This window comes from Chinchilla lanigera, unplaced genomic scaffold (genome assembly GCF_000276665.1).
Source record: "Chinchilla lanigera isolate Chin_1 unplaced genomic scaffold, ChiLan1.0 scaffold00018, whole genome shotgun sequence".
In the NCBI taxonomy this organism is placed as follows: domain Eukaryota; kingdom Metazoa; phylum Chordata; class Mammalia; order Rodentia; family Chinchillidae; genus Chinchilla; species Chinchilla lanigera.
In genome coordinates this window covers 29,388,118-29,400,897 of record NW_004955419.1, presented here as the reverse complement: position 1 = coordinate 29,400,897, position 12,780 = coordinate 29,388,118, and the positions used below count along the sequence as shown (strand labels likewise).

At 49.7% G+C, this 12,780-nt stretch overlaps 1 protein-coding gene and 1 long non-coding RNA gene across 4 annotated transcripts in view; one reads left to right on the top strand and one right to left on the bottom strand.

The window, feature by feature from the left end:
• Positions 1-5,267, bottom strand: part of Pax5 (paired box 5) — a 181,642-nt gene extending 176,375 nt beyond the window's left edge. For 2 of the 3 annotated variants that reach the window (XM_005382889.1, XM_005382893.1), the window contains exon 1: positions 4,805-5,267. In XM_005382889.1, the coding sequence (XP_005382946.1) occupies positions 4,805-4,850 (46 nt within the window). In that variant the 5' untranslated portion in view covers positions 4,851-5,267. The remainder of the gene's footprint in view (positions 1-4,804) is intronic. The other variant, XM_005382897.2, reaches the window with a different exon arrangement.
• The window catches only part of LOC106148311, a 31,227-nt gene that overhangs the window by 1,349 nt on the left and 17,098 nt on the right, over positions 1-12,780 (top strand). The gene's annotated exons all lie outside the window — the stretch shown is intronic.

The following is a 12,780-nucleotide window of genomic DNA, read 5'->3' as shown; positions in this document are numbered from 1 at the left end:
TCTTTTTCCCCTACCACATCCCCCCCCACCTCTATACTGGGTCTGCCTTGGGGCCCACTTTCTGTGGCTGTCCTAAACCCAGCTGCCCCTAACCGGTAGACAAGTTTCCGGTGCTGAGACACCAGTCCCTGACATAATATCTGCCAGGGCACAGCTGCAGCAAACGGCCCAGTGGGGGCCCCTAGAGACCCAAGAGGCTTCAGTGTGGGATGGGGTGGGGTGAAGTAGAGGTATTATCTCTCCTTTGTCTGAAACCCCACCAGTCTGGATCTGTGACCCCAATCCTACCTCTGCCTTGGAGCAAGAAGATCAAACAGGAAAAGGACTGGGATGGACATAGGTTCCTGTGTTAGGTCCATCTGTTGATGCCCTGTGGATCAGAAATTACTAGAATTGAGAGCCCCAGGCCAGACTTGAGGTCACAGTCCTGCTTTCTCACTGGACAGGCAGGAGTGTGGGAATGCTCTGAGACAGGAAGCAAGTGACATCCCCACCCCTGGCCCTACTTTTTGAGCTTGTGCCTACTACACACTCAGATTTAGCATCTTAGAGTTGAAAGAGTTCTGAGGTTGTGCTTTTTCCCATTTTACCGATGTGGAACCTGAGGCCAGGAGGGAATTATGTGACTTGTCCAAGCTCACACACACAGTAAGTCCAGGGCAGAAGAAAGATGATGGGCTGGAAATCTTTCTAAGTGCCTTTCTAGACCTCTCCGCATGGCTGCATGTTGTTGGGGAAGGAAGGATACTGACAAATCAAAGAACCCCGCTGGGAAATGCCTAAAAAAGCTCTTTTTCCTGAGCGGCATAGACATTCGCCGGGGGCATTTTGGGGACAGGGTGAAACTGTAGGTATTATCCCGACAGGAGCAGCACGGAATCCCCTTTTCGCACAGCAGGTGTTTGTCCTTGGCAGGAACCCCAATTCACAGGACCAGCCTCACCAGTATGGAGTAAGCTGCTAACTCTCCAACTTCACCGTGTTTGGGGAAAATGAAGTTTCCGACTGGAGATTATTCCCCGCCCCTGCCCCGCCCGGAGCAAGATACCCTTCGGGAACTTTTAACCCCCAAAGGCGCGACCACACCGCATATCGTGGCCACCTACAGAGCGTTACAGGTCACCAAACGGCAGCCCAGAGAAGTTACATGACTAGTCAGAGATAACACAGCTATTCCTTGGCGGAACTGGGTTCTCCTCCGTAGAACGCCCAGGAGCTGCATTCTGGAACTAGGAGAAAAAGACTACCAAGGAACAAGTATCGCTGGCGCACTGAACCTGAACGTGGTCCAACATTGCCCAGTGAAAGTCGCCCTGCTTCCTTCTCCCAGCAACAAAGCTTTGGGCACAGTGCTATGCTAGGCCCCCTGGGGCTGAAACTTAGAACGAAAACCACCCAAAAAGCAACCCAATTTATACAAATCGAACGGCCTTGGAAAGTTTGCTATTGGAAGAAAGCCTATTGAGAATAATGTTTGAGAGCACCTTTCTGAAAGGGTCCACCTCCTTCTGTAGCCAGAGACCTCATTTGGGGACACACACACACACACACACACACACACACACACACACACACACACACACACTCCTCCTGGCTTTCTTACCACTCCCTCCAACTCACAGGGTAACAGTAGTATCAGGATACTGGGGTTACTGCAATGCTCTACTACAAGCCTGAGATCAGTTCCTGCAACCCAAGTCCAGCCTATTTCCCTGTTCATACTTGGGGCAAAAGGCGACTTTACAGGGCTTAGACGGGTTGCTAAGTTTGGGAAAGATCAGAGATTCCCTGTGCATTACTGTTCTGACCTGATAGGTTATCTTTAACCTTCCTTTTAAAAAGCATCAAAGAGGAAAAGCGACTGATGTGCAATTACACACCAAGTCAGGGCACAGATATTCCTGCATGATTCTTTCACCTTGATGAAGAACTGCCTTACTCAGCTCAGCTCTGTTTGCAGGAGTTGCTGAAGAGGGACAGAGAAGAACTCAACTGATTTTTTGAAAGTGTACTCTGCCTGTGTTGGAGTTTGTTATTGTTACCAATCTGTCCCCATTTCCCCCCACTTCTGCAGAACAGGAACACCAGGACAAACCACACCCCCACACCCCCCCACACACACACCCTTAGGACTGGGCAGCCCTTTTTCCTAAGGCCTTAGCTTTTTGTGCAGCTAATGCAGAGAACCTCTGAGATCCCACTTCCCAAAGCTCTGTGAGATGAAGTTCTATCGATGGGAATAGCAGTATCATTTCATCCTGGGCTCATTCCAGAGTTCTGAGACTGAATACTAGTGCCCACTGAGAACGTGTTCAGCCTATCTAGGTCTCCCGGGCCTAGGGACTCAAGAGTTCCCACTGCAGTTACTTGCCTAATAGTAGTTTTTCTGCAATAGGCATCCATGAGTGGGGCGGGGGAGCTATTTTCTCCCCCAGCAGGAATTAGAAGTCTAAGGGCAGAGAGATCTCCTTCCAAACCCATTCCCACTTTAAACTCTGCTTTATGATCTCCCTAAGTTTCTGCCCTCTCTGAAATGCTTTTTTTTCTGTTCTCATACTATAAGGAAGAGACGGGGGTGGGGGTGGGCAGGGGGTGTGTGGAATCCTTAAATGCTGACTGCTGACCTTGTCTAACTGCTGACCTAGCCAGAAGGACCTACTCTCTTACCATTGTACGGATGAGGAGTCTAAAGTTGGGGGAAGGAACGAAAAATGGTTCTTAAGGAAGAAAAGGGACGTCTGGTGACCTATGAAAGGTCTAGAAGCTGGGAGAGAGGAGAAGGCCTCAAAGCAAACAGACACAGACACCCCTTTAGCACCAGTCTGGATTGCTCCGCAGCCTTCTCCCTCTTCCCCAGCGGGGGTCCAGACCTGTGCTGCCGGGCAGAAGTGCAGGATCACATGAGCTGTCACCCTTTCCCAGAGAAAGTGGTCCTTACTACAACCCTTCTTGGAGGAAGGGGCGTGGCTCTCAGGACTTTAAACTCCAGCCCTGCTAAGCAGCCCCCATCCCCACCCAGTCCAGCTCCTGGGGGAATGAAATGCTTTATTGATTAAACGATTATTCAGGCGATTGAACTAATCAAAGAGCCCATCGACCGCTATGAATTACATTCTTAGTGGACAGCTTGTTGGAAGAGGCAGCCGGTGGACCACAGACACTCCTTGATCCTCACGCCTCCAACTTGTTTCCAACACATGCACAAATCCTAATCCCAGCCACAGGGCTCTGTAGGCATCCTATCTACTGAAGGGCCCCACCACTTGGGGAAAGGAAAGCTATCTGGGAATTGCAGACAGAGAAGCAGAGGTTTTCAGGTTCCTTTCTCTGTGTCCTCATTCCCGGAACACTCTTGCTGCAACACTCACCCTTTCTTAGATTTCTGTTCTCAACATTTTGGGGTTTTTTTGTTTTTTTTTCTCAACATTTTGAAAACACATCTGTACATAAGGAGTTGTCCTGAGTTGGGGTTCTAAGTTTAGCCCTTTCTGTTCTTTGATCTTTAGTGGAGGATAAAGTAAAGGTAGGGGCTCACAGATGGCCTGGGGAGAGGGCAGAAGGCTCCCACCAGAACTGAGAGTGTGTTTGTGAAGGGGTTGGCACTATGGTCTAATGAGTGAAATAGGCCCAAAGACCAGCTTATGCCTTGGGGTAGTCAGAGACTACTGCCCCTGCCACTTCCTCTCAGATGTAGACACACCCTGCTCCCCATTTCCTGGGCCTGTTGGGGAGAATCTTGAACCCTGTGCCAAGAAAGCCTGTGTGCATAGTCACCTGAGCTAAATGCCCAGGCCAGGTACAAACATCCACCCACTGATACTCTCCATTGTATCGGCATCCACAGGATAAAAATACCTATAAAAATACACACACACGCACACACACACACACACACACACGCCAGTGCCAAAGGCTAGTCTAGGTAAAAGGAGATAGGCCAGAGAGCCTTAAAAACTGTGCTCAGCAGCCTAGAGGCTGGCCAGTCTCACATGCCAAGATCATGCCTGACACAAGAGACCCTTTTATACCAATACCAACCTCAACAGTGCCCAAAGAGTGAAGCAGTATCACCTCTACTCATGGTTTCACCTCTCAACAAATGGGACTTGGGCCTGACTGCACAAGCTTAGAACAGTAGACACCCCAGTAGGCCCCAGATCCACATCTGTGCCTACAGCCAGACATTTTTGTGCTTTGGCATGTATACACTAGACAACTGTTAAAGGACACCAAAAATGCAGCGGTCAGAGACATCATCCTTTCTCACTTCCCAAATCACTTGAGATATGACTGGTCAACACAAACCCTTAAAGCAGTAGATATGCACTCAGATACTTATCCAAGTTATATACATAACACTCATAGACACTCATTTTGGATACTTAGAACATACAAACACCAACTCATACACTAATACATTCAAGGGTCTTAAGAAACAACCGGCACACAAACTCTCAGACAGGAGCTCAGAAATTCTGAAAATGGGGACAAACTTTTTGTCACTCGTGTAAACAATGAGCTCCTTATGTAAACACAGACACAAACTTGGATACCTCTAGATAGACACCAAAAAAAACAAAACATTGAGAAACGAGAAAAAAAAAAAAACCAGGCAAACTCGAAGACACTTGTATTGATACAGAAGCATATGAACAGATCGGCGAAGAGACACACAGACATACAATCAATCCCTGAGAAAATGCGACGCACTCCCTCCTCCTCCTCCAAGGGTCGCCCTGCGAAGGGACCAGTACCCGGTTGTGTCCCAGCGTTCGCACGTCTGGCGCCCGTATCGCGGTCCTACCTGTCCTGCCGGTCCGAGGAGTCGGGTAATTTTTCTCTAAATCCATTTTGATATTTCAGGACTTGATGGAATGGACAGAGGGGAAAGTTTCCACTTTTTTTTTTTTTTTTTTTTTTAGTGTTTTTTTTTTTTTTTTTTTTAATGCCAGGGGCCGCTCACAGGTTGGAATAATTCAACCCTTCCGCTCCCCCGCCGAGCTGGGGTAGCTGATCACTGAGCTGAAACTAAACGTTTTAGGTGGAAAAAAAGCGTCCGAAGGCACCGTGAAATGATTAAGGAACTAAAGAGCTTCTCGCCATGTGAGATCATGTCCTGTTCTTGCCAACATCACAAGATGTCCCCAGACACGCCGCGCCCCCAGCGCGCCGCCCCGCACTTCGGGCCCAAAGCCGGGAAAGGGTGTCCGAGCTGCGGCCCAGCCTGCTCAGCGCGCCAGACGGGGCGGACCGGGCCGGCCGAGCAGTCCGAGAGGCCGGGAGAGCAGCAGTGCTGCCGCCGCGCCGCTCCGGACTTTTATAGGGGGTGGGGGGGAGGGAAGGAAGGCTTCAGACGGCGATGGGCGCGGGTCCGCGCGCCTACGGGTAGAGACTGACTTAAGCCGAACCTTGGGTCCCGGGCCTCTCGGCCGCGCCCGCTACCAAACCCGAGTCTTGGGGTTTCTGCCCTCTGCGCTATGCTCAGGGATGGTGATCCCTCCATGTGCAAACCCTGTTGTGTCTGTGGGCGCAGGCCAGGTTTTTGTTTTTAAAGAAATAACCACTCTGCCAAGCAGGTGTTTTTGAAAGGGGTACATTGATTAGCAGAGATGCCAAGCATAGTAGATATGCCAGCATCCTCAGATTCACCCCTAGGGCGGCGCCCGCCCCAGGGTGCCCAACCGCTCCACCTCACCACGAATTTGCAACGCCAATATTATTGCTGGCCCCTGACTCTCCGGCTTCACCAAGTCCCTAAAGACCTCAGGTCCCACTCAGCTTCCAGGTCCCAGAACTCGTCCCTGCACCATGTCCAGTCCCGTTCTGTCCCGGAACAGAGAGGTTAAACTGTGAAATACTGGAGATACAATCCCGGCCTGTGCTTTGGAGCACCGGGGCAGAGCAGAAGCACCTCCAGGGTAGTAGATCCTGGACGGTGGCGGGAGTTCTGGACACCTTACCCCCGCCCGTAGGCGGAATCCCCCTGCTCGCAGGATTGGAGACAGTGCCGCATCTCCAAGCCAAGGGACTTGATTCCAGAGGGGCAATCAGATCGAGAGAGACCGGGCAGAGGTGGGGCATGTCCGGCCCGCTCTCTTCGGCCCGGGCTCAGGGCTCTCCTCCCTTTCTCCCTCCCGAGTCCCGCGTCCAGCTGCTTCGCTTGGCCACTGGAGGACTGTGGGGCCTGGCTGCCGGGTGGTCGCAGGGGAAAGGTTCTCCGGGGCGCGCGGCGATGGGAGGGGGGGGCACTGCGCAGAAGGACGACCGGCCTGCCGGACAATGACAGTTTAGGAGAGTGAATCATCCTCAGAGAGTGTTTGTTTTTTGGAGGGGGTGGTCACGAGGCTGGGCTGCAACCTAGGGGGAAGAGCCTAGAGTTCAAGGAAGGGGGAGGCGGCGGGAACCGGACATCGCGTATCCACTAAGCAGATTTCGCCACAATCGGAAACGTGGCAGTGGATTCCCGTGCGACCCCCCCACCAAGTGGTCTGCGTAGTCCCCCTGCGTCACCTCCTCCCTGCAGTCTGCGGGTCCCGATCTCTACTGCGCGGTTTGATTTTTGGCGATCTCCGAGCGTTGGACTTTCTCTCCACAGCCGGGTCCCGGCTCCTGCTTCCCGCCCTCTCGCCTCGCCCGCGCCGGGAGGCAGCTCCAAGGAGCAGCGGCCTGTTCGAGCCCAGAGATCAAAAGCTCTCCCGGAATTGACATTTCACCCTGGCTGGGGGCGGGAGTTGTTGTTGTTTCCCTATTTAGGGGCTTTGTTTTGTTTTTGTTTGCTTTCTGTGAGTTTTCTTTTTATTATCTGTGACAGAGGCTTTTGTTTCTGGTGTTTGCCCTGTGGTTTTTTCGTGGATTTGATTTTAGTGGGTTTAGCTTTGTGAGTCTCGGGTGTTTGGGGCAGGTTTTGTTTTCAATCTTGTGTGTTTTGAGTTTGTGTGGTTTTTGTACCTTGTCCTCATAGATTGTGTTTTCGTGTGTTCTTTGGAAGGCTTTTCCTTCTGGGTGGTGTTTTGATATGCTCTGACTTTGTGTTATAACGGATGTTGTTCGTGCGTGTTGCATTGGAGATTTTTGTGTTTGTCTTGTTTTGTTCGATTTTGGTTTTGTTTTTATGAGCTGCGCTTTTGGATGGGGGTTCTGCTATGTTCTTGTGTTTTGGCGTTAGCTTTTGTTTACGATGTTTTGGTGAGTTTTTCGTGTTTATTTTGGCTTTGTGGGAGCTTTGGGGTTAAGATAAGGTACACCTACGACTACTTCGTTCCTGCCAGAGTCCAGGAAGGGCGGAAGGTTAGGCCAAGAGTTAAGAATGGTGGGTTTACCAGGCTCCCAACTCGGGTGCCGCCGTGTTGCGCTCAGTGCACTAAGACAGCGCAAAACAAATGTGCTTTCCCGAAGGGGCGCGCGCTGCTAGCCACCAGCCCGCCAGTCCTGCGTGCCAGTGTTCCGTTCATAATTCACTAAGCCCTTTCGTGCAGTACCCAGGCCCAGCAGCGGTCCCTTTGCCCTGTCAGCTGTGGGTCGGTGCCTCCTTGCGCCCGGTTAGTGAGCTTCCGACTTTCAGGACTCCCACAGCGCTGGGCGGAAGGGCGGCTCCCCGCCGTGGAGTAGGTGCCAAGCCAGTCTCTTCGGAGGACGCGGAAGTGATGCTGCGGCTCTAAAGATAGAGAGCAAGGGGCCAGGTAGTGTAGCGTCAACACACAGATTGGCGTATGGAGCCCTAAAATTCCCCATCTCCTTTACCCATCACTCTAGGACCCCAGAAACCTAACTCTGCTCAGCTTTCGGTTTGGACAGCCCGCCCTCACTTACATCCATAGACACATGTGTCCACGCCCGAGCACGCGCTTACATGCTATAAAGTGAGCAGGCGGCTGGGTAGCAGCGGCCTGCATGGGGAAACCAGTCGTGGCACCGCCTCAAGGGAAAACCAAACTGTAGGGACCAGAAATGTTCTGAGGACAAAATAAGGCATTCTTTCTGTCCACGTTGCCGGGACAACATATCAACCTCAGCACACCTCGGCTTCCTTAAGGCTACACCAGGCAGAAGAGACAGATACAAAAGCAGAAAGGCATGGTAGCTAAACCGGCAAGAAAATGCGAGGAGAATCTATGCAGAAATAAATATGAAAGGGCAGAGACAAGACTGAGGAAATGCAGATTGGAGGCCGGAGAAAGGGGCTGGTGCAGAGGCTCCTCCAGGCCCCTGCGAGCTCTGGCATTCTCTGAGAGGGAGAAAGCTGAAACTGAGAACAGAGAGTGACAGGAAAAGAAAAGAGACGCAGAAGGGGTTGACCTAGGCACGCTGTGAGCTTCCCTCCAGCTAAGAAGCTGGGGGGGGGGGCGGGTCAGGAGGCTGGGAGCCAAGGTCGGACTCTTCAACTTAGCCGAGAAACACCGGGCTGAGGGCCGCGCCAGGGCCTGTGAGGCCAGGACTGGGGCTCAATTCTGGCCGGCGACCCCGCTCCCCAGACCCCTTGCCCGAATTCTGACAAGCACTGGGCTGTCATCGTCCGTCGCCGGGCCTCTCTCTCTGTGCAAGTCCTAAGAAGAGCCATGGGGAACCACTCTGGCCCTGCAACTCCTGTCTGGAGCTCTTGCTGAGGATGGGTGGGGGCCGACGTCCAGGCGGGAGGAGAAGAGGAGGCCCCGCCCTAAAGCCTGGGGGCCCAGTTCTTCGAGGGAGAACCTGTGGTCAGAGCTGGACTCACAGGATTAGGGTCCGCTCCCCGTGCACGTGGCACCGCACCTTCGGCAGGCTGTTCCCCTAGTGCTCAACCCCGCCCTGCTTGGTTTGTTGGGTCTGGACCGTGTCAGAATTGAGGGTGGACGCCTAGGCTCGGGGAGCAGGGCCCCTGCGGTATAAACTTGGGGTTGCCGAGGGGCGGTGGCCAGATGGATGGGGGCGCAGGGCGGTAAAAAGCGCCTAAGGCGGACCAGTTGCTCCCGCCGGGTTCAGGAGGCGCCCGCAGCAGAAAGGGTTTGAGAATTGGTTTGGATCAAAACATGAATCTCTGTTGTGGGTGAGGTCCTGTGCAGCTGAAGAGCTTCGAGCTCTCACTGCTAGCTCTGGCTCTAACTGCTAGCTCGCGGGAGGGCCATGTGCCCGGGACTCGCCGCCCGGAAACACTCGGGTAGCGCAGGAGTACACGATGGGACTGTGTTCTGACAAACTGGTGCTCGCGGTGCGTTATTTCCTGTTATTTTCCTTTCCTACTTGTCTCGCTTTAATTAAAAGTGTTATTGAGAGAAGCCTCAAAGAGCACAGACCTGGGTCTTTAGATGGGTTCAACTCAGATGGTTTCCAGTGCACAGGTACACATGGCAGACGTCAAGTGTAGTAGGATACACAGGCACAGAGAAAGGCAACTCCTAGAGAATTTTTAGGTAAAATTTATTCTCTTGGAGTTACATTGGTAGCATATGAACATGGAAAACAGGCAGCCAGTTTTATTTAAAATTTGCCAATATGTCCCGGTGATTCACTATCACCTAAGAGTCCAAAAACGAGGCATTGAAAGATTTACTGACATTCATACTGTAAACAAGTGTAAACCAGTGTTTCCTTTTTGGATTTCCCTTTAAATTTAACAATATCAGAATTTGTAAGCAATAAAATCATATTTTGCTAAAAATAGTTGACATGTGGGGTTTTTTTGTATTGTATTAATACAATGAATTGTTAGTTCTCCCCACTCCTTTTTTTTTCTGTTTCACCGTGTAATGTGAGCTTTAAATATTCATGTGCCAGACAAGACTTACATTTATTTAATATGTTTTAAACTAATAACATTTTAATGTGATATAATCTGATTCCATGAAGTACTGCAACATAAAGGAACCTACTTCACATGCAATTTTGAGTGAGGGTAGATGCACTGACTAACCGATTCTTTTAGTTTTTGACGCCCATCAGAATGCTAAACAGAAGTGAAGTGCACCTCTAAGTAGGCCCTTTAATGTTCTAGCGTACTTCATTCTCCATTTTTCTGAATAACTTTACAGCTGTGGCAGATGATCACACCAGGATACTTTCCCTGGAGCCTGCCAATTGCCAAGTGAATACCACAGCCTCTGGGAGGCATGGGCTGGTTGCTATTTTTCTTTTGGGGAAGGAACTCTTAAGGGGAGATCAGGAGGCAACAGTGTATAAAGTGTATATCTGAGGACATATGTGAAAGAAAATTGTATTCTTCTTACCTGTTTTAGCAACTTGATCAGCTATTTGGCTGCTAGCTCCTTCCCAGGCGAAGTCCAGAAGGAGATGGACAAGAGGAGCTAAGCTTGGGTCCAAAGGGCCTTTGAGATAGCCCTGACGCCAACCCTGGTATCTAACAGTCACTGGAGATCCTTCCCAAAATGCATAACTTCTCCTTTACTTTGTAGTGGTGGCAGGGGCTAGACTTTTTCACACCGAGTACAAATCTAAAAAATTGTCTTCAAAGAGAAAAATTCAAGATATCTGGCAGCATATTTTCAGTCATATGAAATACATTTAGAATATTGAATTGGTATAATGAGCTTATGATCATAGAACAAGAAAGTCATTTCCTCCCTAAATTATGAAATATTGTAATAGAAAATCCTGGCATTGTATTCTGTTTATAAATACATAGTGTCTACTGCCAGACAAGGAAACTCCACTATCACCAAAGAATTCAAAATGAAATATTGAAAAGATTTGAGGTCTGAGGATAAAATATTTATAATAAAATAATCATAGTGAATTATTTATTCTAAAATGCTGCTACAATTTCAGTTAAAACAATTTTAACGTGTTGCTAATTTTCTGGAGAGATCTTTACAAATTCTCTTAGAAAAATAATTACGAAAAAACTCAGATTTTATATTTACATATGTGTACACATGTGTGTGCATATGTGTGTTTGTGTGTGTGAATGTGTGTTAGGTTCTTTGCATTGGCAGCCTGAGAACTCATAGGTGAGATTCTCGTTGGGCACAGATTCTCATAAGATATGTGATAGAAACAGTTTGGTGAGCTGAAAGGGGGCAATTTTTCCTAATTTATTACAGCAGTTGGTGTCTTATTTCTCATGCAATTCACACAGATTCACATATCCCATGAAGTGACAACAGAGAATTAGGCAGGATGAAAACCTGCTGGTATCTGCAGTCGGTGCCTCAAAGTGCTCCCTTGGACACACGTTGCTGGTGGTGGGGAGTTTGCTGCCTCTAAACTGGCCTGACCTTTTGTCTTTTGACTTCTGATGCATGAAATTAGGTAGCAAAAGAAAATGCGAAGAAAAGGATACAAAAACATGGAAAAACAGCTCTCCCTGACAATAGTCATTGTATCAGATCATAGCGAAGCTGCCCTGCACAGCCTGGAGTGCTTGCTTATAAGGCTTCAGTTTTCCTGGTCACTGGGGTTCCTGTTCTCTTTTGTGGGCAATCTGCATTTGTCGGGGCAGGGATTAGGCACTCTTTTTAATTAAGCTCAAAGCTGGGTTTTGTCCTGACTCTTTTCGCCAGAGCCCATTTAGCTAGCAAGTAAGCATTTGGTTCCTCCATTTCCTTTGAGGCCTCCTGTGAAGGCCAAGTACCTAGTTTGTACCAGACATGGCAGCTTCCAAGACCCAAAGGAAGACTTTGCCTCTAATGCCTTTCTGGCCATGCAGGTCAAAGGTGATTCCCAACTGGTCTGGAGGGGAAGGCTGGGGTGGCAGTAGGCTTCTCGGTCCTAAAGGACTACATACTCAGATGATAGCTCTCTTTCTCCACACCCAGTTGGGGAGCCTGACATATTGGGATTCACCGCCCCGTTAGCCTAACGGACAAGCTTGAAACACTCCATTGTCATGAGGGCCAGGGAAGATGGGAAGAGCCTCCGCACAACACCCTTTGGTCCTCACAGCCAGCCTGGGAAGGGGTAACATCCCTGTGTCAGAAACGGGGGTATAATGTCACTTGACACCCTGGCCCTTGCCAGATGGGTGACACAGTGCTACTCAGATCAGAAGAGTTGTGAATGGGTATACGAATAAGCAAAAAGGGGCACTGGGCAGAGCAGGCAAGTTGGGTAAGCCAAATCTGGAAGGAAGGGTGGAGGAGACCTCTTTGGGGGAGTGATCTGCAAAGGATGAGTAGGACTTTACTATATAAATGAAGACACAAAAAGCATAATTACTACCCCATTTTGCAGATGTATAAACAAGAAACTCACTAGGTCTGGGGAATAGAGCAAAGGCAGACAGATGCGTTACATGGGCAGACCCCTGCCGCACTTTACCCGAGGTCACCTGAGCAGCAGCTACATCCACCTCTTACCAGGTAGAGTAAATGGAGGTAAGGGAAAGGCCCAAGAACCAAAGGAGAGACAGGTACTGTCGTTAGGGGAAGGCCCAAGACCCCTAAAGGAGAGTCACATACCTACCTTTAATTTCTAGTTTTACTTTCTCCCCTGGGAAATTTACAAAGTTCTTCAAAAACCCCAGCCTGGGAAAACAAACAAAGCAAAGCTCGCAGTTTGAAATGCTTCTCATATACCTTACTAAATCTTAGGCTCTGGTGGACCCTCCCAGAGCTGCAGCTGATGGCCACTACTCAGTGCACCGACCCTGCAGCCCTGAACTCTCCTTTCCTCTTATCTTGGGTGTTGGAGGGGAGGTATTTGTGTTTTGTCTTCATCATTCCTTTTAGTTTGTGAGCTCCCTTGGCCAGAGCTCTTTCTGCAAGTGCCAGCCTTTTCTCCAGAAAGCCAATAACATTGTTCTGTCCACTTGTAACAGGAACTACTAAACTTTAGCATAAGAGAAATCAC